Below are 19,836 nucleotides of genomic sequence, written 5' to 3'. Positions count from 1 at the left end.
CTTGATTCCGCGACACATCGGTATCGATACGGCGCATGCTTGCAAAATGTACCTGCGGGTGAGAGGGGATGGTTGAAAGGTGGGTGGGTGAGGGATGAAAGAGGGGGTGAGAGAGGGGGTAAGAGAGGGGATGAGAGATTCAGTCGGGCAATGCCAGGCTCGAGGCGACCGATCATTACGAGGTATCCGGGTCGCCGGGAGTTTTCCTCCAAACAAAACTCAATTTTCAGTCAAAAAAATTATTGATTCGATTTTTTCTTTTTTTTTGATATTTTAATTCCGGTGGATTTTTTGCCTCCCCGTTGAGCTCTGCGGAGAGGTGCGTATTTTCGGTTCTAATTATTTATTTTAATTGAGTTGGAGTGGATGATGGTAATTGACATGTGAGCCGGTCTGTCAGGTGTTAATACATGTGTTTCATTGGATGAGTCATTTTTTGTGATAATTTTGGTGGTACTCTGGGGGAATTGAATGTGTGCCACCTGTGGCTGAGTATCTCGGGATGTTTCTACTGGCGTTGCATCAAAATTCGGGGAGGGATAATCCAGGGAATTTCGAGGAAGTGGGATAAATCCATTTTGGGGTACCTGTAGTTCAGGGATTTTTTGTGGATTTTTTTAATCGCAAGTTAGTCGCGACCAAGTCATATATTTCTATTTAATTCACTCGTGGAATGATAAAATGAGATAAGCCTAAAAGTCATTTCATATCATTTTGCAAACATCATAGGAGCATTTCTCCAGAGACTTATTTTATCGCGGCTTCTCAAGGTTTATGATGTCTCTAGAGGAATTATGGTAATTCGGTTTATTTTTTATTGCTCGATTAATCATTGAATTTTAGGTGGACAGATTGGGAAAAAGGGGAAATCAGAGAATGGGAAGTTAAGGATTTGACAGGCCGGGGATCGAGAGAACGACAGAGATGAGCGGGAAAATGACACTGTCATTTCATTCACCGGTGATGGAGGAGCAAGAGAGTAAACTGATGACGGGCAATTTAGAGGAGAGGAAACTGGCTTTTAAGAGCGATGACGAACTCATGAGAGAAACGACAAAGTTTGTTTCTGAAGTGATAGAAACTGCGGCCGCCGAGGCGCACAGGAGAAAACTTCAAGGCGAGGTTTGTCCAACAAATAAATATTTAATAAACTTATTAAACGTCTGTCATAAAATAAGAAGTTGTCAAATACCCCTTAGGATCTTCTTATCTTAATTCAGACGTCAAAATCAATGAGCATTAATCACTGGAAATGACCAGAAATATTTTTTTATGTCAATATAATTCTTTTTTTTTTATAATCATGTGCGTTTACTTCGTGTTAAGAATGCCTCAACAGAGTAATTCAACCCACGTTAATGAACACTCGTTAATGCTCACTGATTCGACCCATTAGTGCCATCAGAATGACTTAATGTATTTCACCCTTTTTAAAAAAAAAAAATCCACGCTTCATTGATCGCTTTGTTGAGGCACTAATGAGTCATTGGTTTCCCTGTGAATCGCTGCTGTAGCAATTATTATTCCTGATGCTTGGACCCACTAGGCTAATTCCTGTAACATTTTTGCTATTCCTGTGTGTTTCAGGATGGCGCAAATAGTGAAGGTAATTTAGTGCAGCTTCCTGTCAGTAGATCATTCATAGGTTTTGAGCAGACAGTAGTTTTTCTTTCATTCACTCATAAAATAATAAATATCAATAAAAAAAATGGGATATTTCTTTTTTTTTTTTTCATTGTCACTTTGAATTTTTCGATAAATTTGATTTCGATTTTCTGAAATTTGAGAGAAAAAAAATGGATGAATTGCCGGGAATTCAGAGGTGAATAATGGAATGTCGATTGAATAGTGGAGTATTTATTTGATTTTACGGGTGTGAATAAAAAAAATGCGAATGCATGTTACTGCAGGGAGTAGATTGAAAGGTGGAGATATCATCACCGGATGGAACAGCCGAGCCCGTGGCTTCTGCAACCGGATACTGAACGCCCTGTGTCCATGCTTCACCAATAATGGTAAATCGTAGAGACTGTGTGAATTTTCACCCTTGGTTTTATCACACTGTTTTTATTAATCCATTTGATACCGATGTTGTCGTTATAACATTTAATTTTTCAAATAATTGACGCGCTGAAACTAGTGTTCAATGCAACTGCCACACGATATTTAAATTATACAATCATCATCATCATGAAAGGCCTATCATCTTCATCGTCACATATCATTCTGCCATTTTAAGAGATTTTATCACGTTTTATGTGGTTAAAGTGTTATGATTTTTTAAATTATTTTGCGATAGCTTGCAGTGAGTAGGTCTGATCACCAATCTACACCAACATTAATCAATTAGTCATCAAGTTAGCGTGGCTTCCAAAATATTAATTTTTAAGATTTTTGCATGTCGTGTACGGTAGTATTTAGATGAATCGATGGAGTTCGGTTGGTTTTACAGGCGTTTATGTATTTATTTCCATAGAGTTATTCGCCTGGACGCCGTACCGGTATCGCTTCACAAGACCTTAGCCCGATGAGTAGTCGTCGCGATAAATTGTAAAAAATTATCTACAATGTGCATAAAATGGCGAGGGAAAAATTACTCTCGGTAAATGAAATGAGAATAGATGGCTTCCTTTGTACGTTAAACTTGTGGAGGAAAATTCATACCGGAGTCATGAAAAAATCCAATTAGCGCGTTGGATATGAGAACACAAATAATTATTATAAAGAACAAGACAACTAAAACGGAAATATCAATCGATACTTAAGAAATATTTACATTTTTTTAAGTGGATCATCGGATTTTTGGTATTTTAATTGACTCATTGGGGGAGTGGTAAAACTGAAAATTCATTAACCAGTGATTTTTTTCTGCAGAACATTTTTGACAACAAAAATCCGGTGAATTTTTCCGAAATCTTTTCTTCCTGAAATAATTGCACAATTGAAAAAATAGGAGAGAATTCCAGTGTTGTACCACTTCGTTCTGGAAAAACGTGAAAATTAAACGAATAGAAAATTTTGACGAATTAATATTGTGAAGTGAAGACTCTAGTCATGAAAAAAAAAGTGCATGTACGTGAATGCATGTGCAGGTGAAGCATTGAGTTGGGAACGGTGACCGACAAAATCGATAATTCGGTATTTCAAGCTTTTCACTTGGTCACTGGAGCTCATACCTCGTATATTCTACATATTACCATGATCGTATAAGTATTTACCTCCAGCCGTATTTACTTCCAAACGTAATTAAAGATTTGAAGATTGAATCATAATCATACGCATGTGAGTCGATCGACTGAATGAACTGTATTAAATCTACAACTGGACAAATTTATTAATGTTTATTCTTTTGACATTCAATAGTGTAATTGAGACGACGGTATGTGTGTACATATGTATCTATCCAATTGCTGTAATATTTGTCATATAGTTTATATACAAAGGATTATGTATCTAGAATTTTATCAAGATGGAATTAATTGGTCACTAGAAAATTGGAGAATTTTCAATTGCACGAGTCATGTCGAGGGATCAAAGATTGTTATATCATTACTGGAAACGTGACAATCAAGTCTACTGGAGAATTATTAAATCCCCACGTAATCATTAATATTGTATTCAATACGAGTGGATGAATTATTTACCTAATTGGTCGGACAATTTAATTGGCGAACACGAAATCGAAATAGTGTGGAATGTTTTATGTATAGATCGATGTGCAATAAACAAATTTATGAATAAAAAATTTGAATGTAATTTGTAGCCTTTTTAAATTATCATTATTACTATAAATGAGTCCATTGTATACCCCAGTCCCATTCTGTTCAATTGGAGTTAAGAAAATGATAGAAGCGATACGTCTGTACGACATGAAGTTGGAATCAATTTTTTAATTTGTCAAGACAATGACTGATGCCCACACATCAGGGATATTGTCAAAGTTAATATTGAGCCAGTGCCATCCCAACTCACAGCTAATTAATACCGAGAATAATTGAATGTACATCGATCGTCGTCAGGACTCAAACAGCGGTTAATGCCAGTCTAACCAGAGCACGTTCAAGCCAAACACATTCATACCCTTGGTAACCAATGCACATTGCAGCTATGGAAACCAACTCGATAAGATCAAACTTCAAGACCCCATCCCCAAGGTATTTGCATTCTAGTTATCGTTTACCACTAGTTGACAGATGCCATTGTCAACTAATTGTGAAGCTGCCGCTGATTAATTGCGTTAAGATAAATTTAAATTTTTCTCCCTGTCGATTAATTAAAGCAGATGACTCGAAGTGTTTCACTCCTTGAGGAGTTTCTGGTGCCCTTCGGCGGGTAAATATTGAGTTATGAGTGGAGACTTGAAGAGTAAGAAGTTGATGGTTACGTACGATGAAAGCACGAGTCGTGAAAATAGAGAAGGCAAGTGCAACGAGATTGTGCAAAGTAAAAGAAGAAGAATTACCCACCTGAGGGGTGGATTTTATGAAGATGAGAGTGTACTGGCTCCCCCGATATCAATATTGGATGATCCTAGAAGGACTAGGTAATTCCACAATTCTGAGTAGCCCACCTACCGCAGTTTTGCTCAGAACTCACCACTTTTTGCGGGAATTTCCATTATTGCGAAATTGCTGAATTTTTCAAAAAACTTTCAACTGTCTATTTTTTATTTTCATTCCATTTCATCCCCTTTAAGTAAAAATTAAAATTATAAATAAATTTAATAGAAAACGAAAGCCCTCGCCGATGAAATTACGACGAGAGAAGGAGGAGGCGTTCAAATTAAATTCTTACACAACACTCCGAAGGAATCGAGAGGAATTCCGGCGAAATGTCGTGAGAATGATTCTTGATCAAAAATTGGAGGAAGATCCGGGTGCAGATATCGATGAGTATAAAATAACTCACGCCCAGGACACTGAGGATCTATTGAAATATTACTACTACATCATGCTGGGAATTGATGATGTTCATGTGGCTCCTATAAATTCAGACTTCCTCCAGGAGATTCTCAGCCTCGTGCCGACCAAGTGGAAGTCTAGATTCAAAAATACCCTGGCCTGTGTTATTGATGATGCGAGGGAGGATTATGCCATGAGCTTGAAAAAATCAATAGTCGATTTTGTCCTGCAGGATCCACTCGAGGACGGAATGAAGATTCAAGACAAACAGGTGCAACACTGTCCGAATAATTATATATATATTAATACATGTAATGATGATTTCCAGGAGGGAACGACAAAGGAAAAATACGAGATAAAGAATTTCCCTCCAGAATTCTCCGTCAGATACAAGAGGTCAAGGCAGAAACTCAAGAAGAATTTATATCTCTATCATCCCTGCATGAAGAAGGTCCTGGAATTGTGGTACCAGGACTTCGAGTGAGTAAATCCCTCCGGAGATAGTCCCCTCAAGTTTATTAATGAATGAGCTAATTAAATAATTCAATAGCTCAGTGAATGAATTGAATTTTCAAGGGCTCTGAGATTAATCGATAAAACCGAATTGCTAGCCTCTAACGAGCCCTACGATCTCTCCAGTTTCGAATACACGTTTAATTCCATGGTGAAGAGGACTATAGACAAACTCTGCCGAATTTGGCTGCCAAAATTGATGAATATCGTGACAGTGGTAGGTGGGACTCCATTTTTTCCCTCATTAAAATACAATTGCAGCATCATTGACGGTCAATTAATTAAAGGCGAAGAGGAAGGGTCAATTACCAGCCGAGAGTGATGAACAGAGTATTACAAAATTTTTCAATTGCCTTGCGATTGTCATGGAGAGCCAGCTCTGCAATTTGTGTCTCAATTCAATGGAAGATTATGTGGAATTTCTCATAAAAGTTGCGGTAAATCAATATAATTATACAATATAATTCCCGGTAATCTCTTTATATTTAATTTAATGATATATTATTGCAATCAAATTAGATGGTATTAAATGGAATTGAATATTTTACACAGAGTAGGGGATCTAGACGACAGTTGATCGTGAGTAAAATAACTGTGAGAGTTTTGTAGAAATATAGACTTGGCACATTCATTTTATTTGCGCATGCACTCGCGGAAATTCAATAGCAATTGAATCATAGGATGAGGAAAGCAATTGTATTTTTCTTTTTTTGGTTTTTTTTTTCTCCGAAGCACATAAATTGCAGCTTCAACGTGAATGTTGTGGTGAGGAGTAAGACTATTGGATTCGATCCCTCATTCAAAGCATTTACGGATGCATTACTCTCATTACTGGGATCACTTTATCAAGCTGTTTGCGGATATCCGAGAATAGAGCGGAAGTTGTATGATAAATTTACTACCAGTAAGGGCATTCTAAAGGTATATTCATTAATCTAATAATATCTCGAGTTATTCGTGCTCTCATTAATCGTGAAATATTTGATAATCAGATATTCATGAATATTTATAGCCGATAATTTTGGAGGAAATTCTGGATAAATACAAAAACCAAATAATTGAAGTCGTTCAAGAACACAGAATTGGCCCCGAGTTGCAAATCCAAAATTTCGATAAATACGTGACATTGATAAACGAAGTGGATGAGGATTTGGTAAAAAAATTTCTAATGGCCGATCCACCCCGAACTTTCGACGAATACTCGAAACTCATCGACAAGTACGATAAACTCGCGAAAAATATTCCAGTGGAATTCGATCGTACTTTCTTCAGCGGAATTTTTGATGTGCATCGAGAGGATTTCATGGAGTACATGTCAAGAATTGCCAATTTACTGAAGGGCAATCTCGTCGATAAAATGATAGCGGATTATCAATCAAAGTCCAGGATGTAGGTAAAAAAGGGTAGAAAAAATGAAGGAATTAGAATGAATCAAATGATTTATCAATGAATATGAATTTTTCCCTTGGGACGAATTCGATAAAAAATCTAGTGATAGGAAACAGTATTTACCAAGAAAATTCTTTCATGATGCAGCATCGGAGAGGATTATGAGAATATAGCGGAGCGAGCTCTCGGTGTTCCCGCCAACACAAAAGAACTAATGGCGCTGAAGGAATTCGTCGCTAAAGCTCAAACAGAGATGCTCCTCGACTTGGAAAATCGATTGAGAGGAGTCATAAAGTACGTTCAATTCTTGTCGGATTACACGCTGCTCACTCCTGTTGAATTGAAGACCAATAATTTTGCATTTGGATGGTAATCACTTCCTCATAAATCTCCATTTTTCCTGGCACCACTCATCATCATCATCAGCACCAACGTGAACAATAAATTTTGCAGGTATCATCGAATGGCTTCGATCTTCGAAGAACACTTGAAAATAATCGACTCGAAAAAGGGTGAGTATCAAGAGGCCCTTCTGTCACGAATTGACAAGTTCCACAGTGACTTAAAAATCTGGGAGAAATACTGCGACGAGATGCAGTACTGGGGCAGCGTTGACGAAATATTCCGCTATAAGAAAAAAGCGACGAGCCTGGAAAATCGCCTGGTGGGTGCCATGGACACGATCGATTCGTTCAACGAGGAGGAACAGATGTTCGGTTGGGAGTTATCGCAGTATCCATTGCGCAAAAAAATCGCTGACAAGCTGTCACCGTACAAAAAATTTTATGATGTAGCCTGCGATTTCATCTCCCAACACCACACGTGGATGACATCGATGATCGGCAGCCACGATCCAGAGACCATCGAGACAGACTCTGGAACAGCTTATCGAACAGTTTTCAAGCTGGAAAAAATATTCCAGGAACCGGCAGTTCGAAAACTCGCGGAGACCGTGAGAATTCAAATAGAGGAGTTTCGAGAGCACATGGCACTGATAGCTAATCTCGGAAATCCAGGAATGAAGAACAGACATTGGACTCAAGTCTCCGAGATCGTGGGCTTTCCTATTAAAGTCGACGAGAACATGACGCTCGCTAAAATAATAGACTTTGGTCTGGATGAGTACGTGTCGAAATTCGAGGGGATATCCGAAGCTGCCACAAAGGAGAGCAATCTCGAGAAGGCTCTCCTCAAGATGCATGATGACTGGACACCAATTGAATTTATTGTCAATCCATACAGAGACACCGGGACATACGTAATAGCGAGTGTCGATGAGATTCAGCTGCTGCTGGACGATCACCTGACGAAAGCCCAAACCATGAAGAACTCTCTCTACATAAAGCCTTTCGAGAAGGAGACATTAGAGTGGGAAGCCAAATTATATCTACTCCAGGATATAATGGACTACTGGTTGAAAGTACAGGCAACCTGGATGTATCTAGAACCCATATTTTCATCTCCAGACATTCAACAACAAATGCCAGAAGAGGGTCGACGATTTAGCGCTGTCGACAAAATATGGCGTGACATAATGAACTCGGTAATGCAAGATCCAAGAGTAATGTCTGTCGTAGAGATTGATAAGATGTTGGACAGACTGAAAAAATGTACGGGTCTCCTTGATCTAATTCAAAAAGGTCTCAATGACTACTTGGAGAAGAAACGACTCTTCTTTCCGAGATTCTTCTTCCTATCGAACGACGAACTACTCGAGATTCTTTCTGAGACTAAAGACCCGACGCGGGTTCAACCGCACTTAAAAAAATGCTTCGAGGGCATCGCTAAATTAGCATTCACGGAGGAGATGGAGGTGACAACGATGGAGTCATCGGAGGGGGAAATGATAATACTGGAAGATAAGATTGATACAGCGAGTGCTCGGGGACAGGTGGAAAAGTGGCTCGTGGAGTTAGAGACGGATATGAAAAAGAGCATCAAGGCTCAGGTAATCCGAGCGAAGGATGCTTACCTTGGAAAGAAACGGTCTCAATGGGTGCTTGACTGGCCCGGTCAAACGATTCTCTGTGTTGGTCAATTGTATTGGACCTCTGATGTTACGGAAGCTTTTCCACACGGTTTAGATGCACTCAAGGCCTACGTCGACGTGTGCAATGAAGAGCTCAATAAGATAATCATTCTTGTTCGAGGAAAACTATCGACCCAGAATCGAACGACATTGGAAGCTCTAGTGACGTTGGATGTTCACTCAAGAGACGTTACTGTTGATTTGTGGGAGAAACAAGTAATGAGAGCAACTGACTTCAAATGGCTCTGTCAATTGAGATACTACTGGCTCGAGGACAACATGATTACCATGATGATTAATTCCTCCCTGAAATACGGATATGAGTACCTTGGGAATAGCGGACGTCTGGTTATCACACCTCTCACTGATCGTTGCTACAGAACTCTTTTTGGTGCCCTAGCTTTGAATCTGGGAGGCGCTCCAGAGGGGCCCGCGGGCACCGGAAAAACCGAGACAACTAAAGACTTGGCGAAAGCCATCGCCAAACAATGCGTTGTCTTCAATTGTTCTGACGGTCTAGACTATATAGCATTGGGAAAATTTTTCAAAGGACTGGCTGCCTCTGGGGCTTGGTCCTGCTTCGATGAATTCAATCGAATTGACTTGGAAGTTCTGTCGGTCGTTGCCCAACAAATTCTCACTATCCAACGCGCCATTCAAGCAAAGAAGACTAAACTTGTTTTCGAGGGGACTGAATTAAATTTGGATCCGACTTGTGCAGTTTTTATCACGATGAATCCGGGGTATGCGGGACGCTCGGAGTTACCGGATAACTTGAAGGCATTATTCCGATCCGTTGCCATGATGGTTCCCGATTATGGTCTCATTGCTGAAAATACTCTTTACTCCTACGGCTTCTACAATGCTCGTCCTCTCTCTGTAAAAATCGTAATGGCGTATCGATTGTGCTCGGAACAACTGTCGAGTCAAAGCCACTACGACTATGGGATGAGAGCAGTCAAGTCCGTTCTCGTTGCCGCAGGTAATCTCAAATTGAAATATCCACAAGAGAGTGAGGATATTCTGATGCTTCGTAGCATAACAGACGTCAATCTCCCGAAGTTCTTGAGTCACGATTTACCTTTGTTCCAAGGCATTACTTCAGATCTCTTTCCCAATGTTGTCCTTCCAGAGTCCGACTACACAGATCTCAACAGCTGCATCTTTGAGGCATGTAAGACAGCCAATATTCAATGTGTACCAGTTTTTCTCGAGAAGATTCAACAGATCTACGAGATGATGATCGTTCGACATGGTTTTATGATTGTGGGATATCCATTCGGAGGCAAGACCGAGGCCTACAAGATGCTGGCTGCCGCCTTAGAAATTTGTGAACAGAGAAATCTCATTAACGAACACAAAGTTGAAATAACTGTAATAAATCCAAAATCAATAACAATGGGACAACTCTACGGACAATTCGATCCAGCTTCCCACGAATGGAGTGATGGTGTTCTAGCGATCAGCTACAGAACATTCGCGGTTTCAACGAATAGCAATCGAAAATGGTTGATATTCGATGGACCTATCGACGCAGTATGGATAGAGAACATGAACACAGTTCTAGATGATAATAAAAAACTGTGCCTGATGAGCGGCGAGATAATACAATTAGCTAAAACAACTAATTTAATTTTTGAACCGATGGACTTGGAAGCGGCTTCACCAGCTACAGTCTCCCGGTGCGGTATGATCTACATGGAGCCCGTTGCTCTCGGCTGGGAGCCACTCCTTCAATCCTGGTTGGAAACCCTTCCTCCTCTTGTCACCAGTTTCTTGAAGACGTTCCTCTACGACTCATTGTTCCTTCGCTTCTGCAGGCCCCTTTTCCATCTTCTTCGGAGGGGTGGATTGAAAGAGATGTGCCCAATGCCAGACGCCAATCTTCTACGATCCATAACTTATCTGATGGATTGCTTCATCGATGACTACCGAGAGGATGATCCAGAGAAGGAAGTATCGATTCCCAGTGAGCTTGATTTGAGAGCTCAACTCGAGGGCTCGTTCTTCTTCTCTTGCATATGGGCAATGGGTGGAACTCTGGAGGCCAATCACCGTGAAAAATTCAGCATTTTATTCCGAGGGCTTCTTGAGAAGGAATTTCCTCAGAGTTTAGCTGATTTGTTTCAACTTCCAGACGTCGTTCAACCACCGATCAAGCCTTACATATTCGTAATGCCCAAGGACGGAATAGTATTTGATTATCGATTCATTCGAGAGGGCAAGGGCAAGTGGAAGCTGTGGTCCGATGAATTGATGAATGCTCCCCCCATACCCCGTGACGTACCAGTAAATCAGATTATTGTGCCGACCGTCGAGACTATCAGATATACTACGCTGTTTCAATTACTCGTCCAGCATTCAAAGCCTGTGCTGTTTGTCGGCCCGACTGGCACCGGAAAGTCGGTTTACATCATTGATTTTCTCCTTAAGAGAAATGATACTCTTAAGTTTAAACCGCTGTTTATCAATTTCTCGGCCCAAACGTCGGCGAATCAGACCCAGGACATTGTAATGAGTAAATTAGACAAGAGGAGAAAGGGAGTTTATGGTCCACCGATTGGTAAACGATGGGTTGTTTTTGTAGATGATGTATCGATGCCATTGAAGGAGACGTATGGGGCGCAACCGCCGATCGAACTTCTGCGGCAATTATTGGACCACGGCCAGTGGTATGATAGGAAGGAGAAGAACCCTTTAAAGCTCATCGAGGTTCAGCTGATGTGCGCAATGGGACCTCCCGTCAGCGGGGGAAAGGATGTAACCCCGAGATTCAAGAGACACTTCTTCACCCTCGCCATTTCGGAGTTCGAGGACCAAGTGATGACCACTATTTTCAGTAAAATTGTGCTTTGGCATTTGGACACGAGGGGTTTCAGCAAGGAATTTGATCCTTGCATTGATCAAGTCGTGATGGCAACGCTGGATATTTATAAAGAGAGTTTGATCAATCTTTTGCCAACTCCATCCAAGTCCCATTATTTGTTCAATATGAGGGACTTCTCGAGAGTCATCCAGGGAGTGCTGTTGTCTGTTCCAGAATCTATGCCGACGCTGGCCAACATGAAACGACTGTGGGTCCATGAGATTCTGAGAGTATTCGGGGATAGATTGGTCGATGAGGTGGACATCCAATGGCTGATCAAACAGCTCAGGACAACCGTGGAGAAGCGAATGGACGGCAACTTCGATGCCCTCTTCGAGGATTTGGGGAGCGCACCCATCGGAGAAGTTGAACTGAGAAAGCTTGTTTTCTGTGATTTTCTGGATCCCAAAGCTGACACCCGCTTGTATCAAGAGATCCCGGATCTTGAGCTTCTCCGGTCGATCGTCGAGGGGTATCTGATTGAGTACAATTCAATGACGAAGAAGCCGATGAATCTCGTACTCTTCAGATTCGCTATAGAGCATTTATCCAAGATAGCGAGGATCATCAAGCAACCGAGAAGTCATGCCCTTCTTGTCGGTGTCGGTGGTTCAGGAAGACAGTCATTATCGAAATTAGCTTCTCACATCTGCGAGTACGATCTCTTCCAGGTGGAGATTAGCAAGCAATATGGTGTTCACGAGTGGCACGAGGATCTGAAGATGATCCTGAAGAAGACAACAGCTACTGAGCTTCATTCAACTTTCCTATTCACTGATAGCCAGTTGAAAAAAGAGAGCTTCCTGGAGGATATCAGTAACATGTTGAACTCCGGTGAAGTGCCAAATCTTTTCAATACCGATGAAAAAGCCGAGATTTGCGAGAAAATGCGACAGATCGATCGCCAACGAGAACGGGCCAACCAAACAGATGGAAGTCCCGTCGCTCTGTTCAATTTATTTGTACAAATAGCACGTGATCAATTGCATATAGTGGTGGCCATGTCACCGATTGGCGATGGCTTTCGAAACCGAGTGAGAACATTCCCCGCCCTCGTCAACTGTTGCACGATCGATTGGCTCCAGGTAAACCCCCACCACCCTCTGAGCCAATAAAATTTGTTTACATTCTGTTGCGTTCGGTGTTTAAACCGATACAGTAATCATTGTATTATTTGCTTTTTAATCATGATCGTGATAGCCATGGCCAGAGGATGCACTACTTGCTGTTGCAACGAGATTCCTGGGGGAAATTAAACTGTCGGATCATGAGAGGAAGGCTGGCATCGATATGTGCCAGTATTTTCATGTGTCAACGCAAGAATTGAGTGAGGAATTTCGAATTCGACTGGGGAGATTTAATTATGTCACACCCACGTCCTATTTAGAGATGATTAATACTTTTAAAGATCTTTTGGATAATAAGAGGAAGTGAGTGAAATACCCTTCTGTGAGGGAGAATTATTATTTTTAGGAATATATATTGGAATATATTTTTTTTTCCAACGTATTTCAGGGAAATAATGCTGGCGAAAACAAGGTACGAAGGTGGTTTGGATCGTTTGGACTCGACTCAACACCAGGTGACTGAGATGCAGGAGACCCTCAAAGGTCTGCAGCCACTTCTTGTAACAGCAGCTCAAGATGTGCAGAGAATTCTCGCAACAGTGGAGAAAGAATCCTCGGAAGTTGCCGAGGTAGAAAAAATTGTAAAGGTAGATGAGGAAGCTGCGATGGTGGTTGCGAGCGAAGCTGAGGAGATAAAAGCAGAGTGCGATGCCAATTTGGCAGATGCATTGCCAATCCTCAATGCAGCTCAAGCCGCCCTGAATACCCTCACACCAGCTGATATATCCATTGTGAAGACCATGAAAAATCCACCCGCAAACGTCAAACTCGTAATGGAGAGTATCTGCATCCTCAAGGAAATGAAACCTGAGAAGGTCCAGGGACCCGATGGAAAATCAGTCGATGATTATTGGAAAGTCTCTATGAAAATTTTGAGTGACGCCAAATTTTTGGATTCTCTCATAAATTTTGATAAGGATAACATCCCTGAAAAGGTTATCGACAAGATCAAGAAGGATTATCTAACGAATCCAAACTTCGATCCGGAAAAAGTTAAGACATCGTCGACAGCATGCGAAGGTTTATGCAAATGGGTGTACGCCATCACGGAGTATGACAAAGTTGCGAGGGTAGTTGCACCCAAGAAGAAAGCCCTGGCCGAGGCGCAGCAAGTTTATAACGAGGCCATGGATAAATTGGATGCCAAGCGAGCGCAGTTGGCCGAAGTTCAGGTAGATATTTCATCGTCAATCAATAAATTTGATGGGAGTCGTGTTGGGTTATCTCAACCAAGTTCGCTATAAATTGCCCCAAGGGAATCCAATAAATCACGATGAAATCCTTTTGTTAAATGACTTTTAGGCGAAACTGGCGATACTCGAGGCGAATTTGTCATCGAAAAAAGCCGATTATCAAGGGATGATTGATAAAGTTGCGGACTGCGAGCAAAAACTCAAACGAGCGGAGGAATTGATTGGAGGGCTCGGGGGAGAATACACGAGGTGGTCAGAGAGTGCTAAAGAACTGGGTGAAAGGTAATGGAATGGGCATCACCTTTCAACTGCAGATAAATTCATGTGTAGATTAAAACAACTTTTTTATAGATACGAGAAACTTACTGGTGACGTAATAATAGCCTCTGGCATCGTTGCCTACTTGGGTGTCTTCACCACGCCCTATCGTATAAAACAAATAAAAAATTGGGTCTCGCGTTGTCAAAGTCTTGACGTCATCTGCACAGAAGATTTCTCCCTAAAAGATGTTCTAGGAGATCAAGTCCTGATTCGTTCTTGGATAATTGCCGGTCTACCTAGCGACAGCTTCTCCATAGATAACGGAATAATAATTAAGAATGCAAGACGCTGGCCACTAATGATAGATCCCCAGGGTCAAGCTAACAAATGGGTCAAGAACATGGAGAAGACCAACAACATGAGTATAATCAGACTCACACAACCGGACTATCCCAGAGTACTGGAGAATGCCATTCAGTTCGGACAGCCGATTCTTTTGGAGAACGTGCCAGAAGATCTCGACGCCATGCTCGAACCCGTTCTTCTCAAACAGACATTCAAACAAGGTGGTGCGCTTTGCATCAAACTGGGTGACTCTGTCGTTGAGTACAGTATGAGTTTCCGTCTCTACATCACGACGAAACTTGGGAATCCCCATTATCTACCAGAAATCGCAGTCAAAGTGACGCTTCTCAACTTTGTGATAACACCCAGTGGTCTTGAAGACCAACTTCTGGGGATCGTCGTGGCAAAAGAGAGGCCCGATCTCGAGGCAGAGAAGAATTCGTTGATTATACAAGGAGCAGCCAACAAAAAACTCTTAAAGGAAACCGAAGACAAAATTTTGGAGGTGCTATCCGTGTCCGAGGGGAATATTCTTGAGGACGAGGAGGCGATCGGTGTCCTCACCTCATCGAAAATCCTCAGCAATGATATTCAAGCAAAACAAGCTGCTGCTGAAGTCACGGAAAAATCAATCGATACCACGAGATTGCAATACACACCGATCGCCGAATACTCGACTATTCTTTTTTTCGCGATAGCTGTTCTATCGAATATCGATCCCATGTACCAGTACTCGCTCGTTTGGTTTGTTAATCTCTTCAAGGCCTCTATCGACAACACTGGACAAGCTGAGACTGTGGAATTGAGGCTTGCCGATCTCAGAAAGCATTTTACGTACTCCTTATATGTTAATGTCTGTCGTTCTCTCTTTGAGAAGGATAAACTCCTGTTCTCCATGCTTCTGGCAATTAATCTGCGGGATAAATTGGGTACTGGGGTACCTCCAGTTCAGTGGATGTTTCTGCTGACTGGGGGAGTTGGCCTGGATAATCCACACGTTAATCCCTGTAGTTGGATGCCGGTTAAACTGTGGGATGAACTCTGTCGGTTGGATGATGTTCAGGGGTTTAAAGTAATTATTTATATTTAATTAACCTTTCTTACTCGCCTATCCATTATTCGTAACCTTGAATGAGCCCCAAGGAGATGATTCGACACAGAAAAATGTTAATGTCGAGTTTTATTTCCAATACGCAGTGAATGATTAATCTCCCGTGACGTCTCCATGAGTTGACGATCAATACTTTACATATTTAGGGGTATGAATTTATTCCTAGGGAATCCGAGAGTCTTTCATTAAAAACAACAACGCATGGAAAGTTTTCTTCGATGCTAAAGAGCCCCAGGTGGTTCCAATTCCTTCCCCATTCGATGAGTTAACGGGGTTGGAAAAACTACTGGTGCTACGATGTGTACGACCTGATAAAGTCGTGCCGGCTGTGCAGAATTTTGTGGAGTGTGAGTTAATGGATTTTATGGACAAATCCGTGAATCTCATTATCGAAAAAATTCGTTCTAGATCGATCATTTTTAAAAAATGAACTTTCTATTGAAGAATTATATTTTTTCCGTGGAAAATCTTGAGAAATAAATTCGAGGGAGAATTATGTGGATGCGGTTTTGTTTCAGCCGAGCTTGGCCATCAATTCATCGACCCACCGCCGTTCGATTTAGCATCATCCTACGCAGATTCAAACTGCGCTGTCCCTTTGATATTTATATTAACCCCCGGGGCTGATCCCGCACAGGTGTTATTGAAATTTGCTGATGACCAGGGATTTGGGTCAAGTCGATTGTTTTCGTTGTCGCTGGGACAGGGTACGCCAAATGTTGAGAGTGAAAATTTATTTGGACAGCGAAGCGAATGAAATTTCTAAAAAAAAAAAATTATTCGCCAGGTCAAGGACCGATCGCAGAAGAACTAATAAACAATGGTGTCCGTTATGGCCACTGGATAGTTCTCCAGAATTGTCATCTAGCTAAAAGTTGGATGGGTACCCTGGAGAAAATCTGCGAGGGTCTCGTACCCGATACTATTCATCCGGACTTTCGCCTGTGGCTGACAAGTTATCCCGCTGATCACTTCCCAGTTACTGTCCTCCAGAACAGTATAAAAATGACTAATGAACCGCCCAAAGGTTTGCGAGCCAATATCATCAGGTCTTATCTCAGTGACCCGATCTGTGAGCCTGATTTTTTCGAGTCCTGCAAGCAATCGATGGAGTTCAAGAAACTTCTGTACTGTTTGTGCTTTTTTCACGCTATTGTCCAGGAGAGGAGGAAATTCGGACCGATCGGTTGGAACACACCCTACGAGTTCAATGAGACTGATCTCAGGATCAGTGTCTTGCAATTGAATATTTTTTTGAATCAATACGATGATGTGCCCTTCGAAGCACTCAGGTACCTCACGGGAGAGTGTAATTATGGAGGAAGAGTCACTGATGCGTGGGACAGACGAACTCTCAATACAATTCTAGGCCAATATTATAGCGAGTGAGCAGAGAATAATTCTTTTTGTTCCCAGTAAAAATCACTGGGATGGAATTTTTTTTTTAATTACAGCGGAGTCATTGATGAAGATAAGTATTACTTCGACGAGACAACAGACGCTTATTATTGTCCAGCTGCTAAGGAACACGAGGCCTATATGGATTACACTAAAAAATTGCCTCTCATCACTGCACCCAGTGTTTTTGGAATGAACGATAATGCGGATATTATTAAGGATCAACAGGAGACTGATTTACTGTGTTTTTCACTTCTTCTCACTCAGGTATTCTCTCGTCCAATTTTTCAGTCATAGTTTCGTATTTTTATTTTTATTCCTCGATTCAAATATTTTCTCATCAATGCGACTATTAGGAAAGAACGGTAAGAGATTAATTCATTTTTAACGGAATTATTAGACTAATCATTTTTTAATAATTGTTCAATATCAATTATACTGCGTCAGGATTTATGGGAAATCAAGGTAATTATTACGATTTGGGTGGAAAATGTAATTGATTTAAAAATTGGAAAATTTATGGAACAATTGGAGGAGAGACTTCAAATAATGAGAAATTAATTGTCATTTAGGAAACGTCAAAAACAACGGGAAGTGGTGAAATGTCGCCCGACGAGGTGATATTCTCAGTTGCAGGAGACATACTGAGTAAACTCCCTAAGAACTTTGATCTCGTTGAAGCCCTCGAGAAATACCCAACATCCTACAATCAAAGCATGAATACAGTTTTAGTTCAGGAGATGGGTCGATTCAATAAGCTGCTGAGTTGCATCAGAACGAGTCTCGCCAACGTGCAGAAGGCGATCAAAGGCACTTATCTCTCAATTTAACTATTTCCATTAAACAATTTTCACGAGAACCCGCGGAATTGCCTGCTTTCAGGACTGATTGTCATGTCGTTGGAGCTGGAAGAAGTGGCGGATGCCATTTTGAAAGGGAAAATTTCGGCTCTCTGGATGAAAAATTCCTATCCATCACTCAAGCCTCTGGGAAGTTATGTCAATGATTTTTTGCAGAGATTGCACTTTCTGCAGGTGAAGCCATTACGCTAATTTATTTCACGCAAATAAACAGCCATTAATTTTTCCTCGATAGAAATGGTTCGAGGATGGACCTCCAACGACTTACTGGGTCTCAGGATTTTATTTCACCCAAGCATTTCTCACGGGGGCGATACAAAATTTTGCGAGGAAATATCACATACCAATCGATTTGCTAGTCTATGACTTTGTCTTTCTCAAGAAAAGTTCTTTCGACGAACCACCTGATGACGGTGTCTACGTTTATGGGCTTTTCCTGGATGGTGCCAGGTTCGATAGGGAGAAAATGATCCTCGAGGAAAGCTTTCCCAAGATACTTTACGATGAAGTGCCTTTTGTATGTATGAGAGATCTATAAAATCGTGAATTTCAAATACTAATATTTATTTGGAACGCATAGATCTGGCTGGTGCCCATGAAACGTGGGGATCTCCCAACAAATCAGACGTATACGAGTCCAGTGTATAAAACAAGCGAACGCAGAGGAGTTTTATCGACTACTGGGCACTCCACAAATTTTGTTATTGCCCTGAGAATTCCTACAGTTAAATCCGAAGAGCACTGGATCATCAGAGGAGTGGCGATGCTTTGCCAACTGTCTCAATAAATTCCACCTAATGTCATAGCTAGTCACCAATATTTACCAATTAACCCAATTTTGTAAAATATTTTCTTTACTTGCCGCCAAATCTAGATAGCGAATGTCAATACCTCGAATTGCCACATGAGGTGGCCAATTGCATTTTTTCATGTGTTTAGCTAAGAAAATAAACAACCGATCTGGTACCCGATATAAAAATTGTTCATACAATTTTATTGCAATTCAATAACACGAGTCACCTATTGTAGAATTTATTTGCGTTCAAATGTCGCATTCGATAAGGAGAATATTGAAAAGAAATGTCAGTGTGACAACTGACATTACAAAGGGAGGAGTTGACGAATAAAAAAATGAAACGACTCCAATTACTAACGAAACGGATGTGGAATCGAGAATTTGATGAGTATTCGAGCGATGAAAATCATAATTGGGAAATCGAACTCCCTCGCTTTACTCTGAATACATTTGGGATATGGGGCGATTCTGCAAGATCAAATCGAACGAGATTCTTCATTTCTCTTACGATTATTCTATCTTCTGCTTTGCCGGAATTAATTGCAACCTACTATAATGAAAATATGGCTGCACCACTGCTGGATCGCTTGAGTGTTTTTCAACGTAATGCTCATGTCATGAGCACAATCATTGCTTTCTACTCAAATCGAAAAATTCTCCCACTTCTCGTGGAGAAAATGCGAAGAGATTGGCAGATTGATTTTTCCAGAGAAGACAGAACAATTATGCATCGGTATGCTGGGTTTTCCAGGAAAATTACATGGTTACTCATTTTACTGAAGGGTTGGACGTACCTGGGTATGTCAAACAATTATCACGAGATTTCTTAAAAATTATAAACGCGTAATGAAATCATTTCACTTTCAGATAACGAATTGTTTGATCTAATTAACACTATCATCGCGGGAGAAGAATTAGCACCTTTATTAGATACCTGGTGGTATCCCCTGCCCTTGTCCAATCCCTTTTTTTTTACTTTGTGCTATTCGGCTACGGCTCTAGCTGAGGGTATATGGATAATGATATTGATTGGAGGGATATCATTTT

General features: G+C 41.0%; 2 protein-coding genes across 2 annotated transcripts; both read left to right on the top strand.

Moving 5' to 3' along the window:
• Positions 1 to 159: 159 nt before the first annotated feature.
• On the top strand, positions 160 to 3,756 carry LOC105270539 (uncharacterized). Its single transcript, XM_011311560.1, has 5 exons — positions 160 to 319; positions 844 to 1,122; positions 1,588 to 1,606; positions 1,911 to 2,015; positions 2,477 to 3,756. The coding sequence occupies exons 2-5, from the start codon at positions 925 to 927 to the stop codon at positions 2,521 to 2,523; spliced, it is 369 nt and encodes a 122-aa protein (XP_011309862.1). The 5' UTR covers positions 160 to 319; positions 844 to 924; the 3' UTR covers positions 2,524 to 3,756.
• A 590-nt stretch (positions 3,757 to 4,346) lies between these two features.
• Dhc36C (Dynein heavy chain at 36C) lies at positions 4,347 to 18,945 on the top strand. The gene is given in 21 exon segments (XM_011311592.1): positions 4,347 to 4,543; positions 4,728 to 5,212; positions 5,276 to 5,381; positions 5,478 to 5,631; positions 5,702 to 5,851; positions 6,147 to 6,289; positions 6,366 to 6,803; positions 6,951 to 7,172; positions 7,257 to 12,783; positions 12,899 to 13,128; positions 13,214 to 13,997; positions 14,128 to 14,300; positions 14,370 to 15,696; positions 15,902 to 16,082; positions 16,254 to 16,442; positions 16,523 to 17,120; positions 17,190 to 17,400; positions 17,706 to 17,943; positions 18,016 to 18,167; positions 18,229 to 18,510; positions 18,574 to 18,945. Coding segments are annotated over 21 exon segments (11,994 nt in total). The 3' UTR covers positions 18,781 to 18,945.
• Positions 18,946 to 19,836: the final 891 nt, after the last annotated feature.

The sequence above is a fragment of the Fopius arisanus genome, unplaced genomic scaffold, assembly GCF_000806365.1.
Source record: "Fopius arisanus strain USDA-PBARC FA_bdor unplaced genomic scaffold, ASM80636v1 scaffold00090, whole genome shotgun sequence".
In the NCBI taxonomy this organism is placed as follows: domain Eukaryota; kingdom Metazoa; phylum Arthropoda; class Insecta; order Hymenoptera; family Braconidae; genus Fopius; species Fopius arisanus.
The sequence above is the reverse complement of the archived record's forward strand: the minus strand, read 5'-3'. Positions and strand labels throughout refer to the sequence as shown.

Coding starts and splice junctions, on each gene's coding strand:
- LOC105270539 (XM_011311560.1), top strand. CDS start 925: ATGAGCGGGAAAATGACACTGTCATTTCATTCACCGGTGATGGAGGAG. Junction 2,016..2,476: donor TCCATGCTTCACCAATAATG/GTAAATCGTAGA, acceptor TTATTTCCATAG/AGTTATTCGCCTGGACGCCG.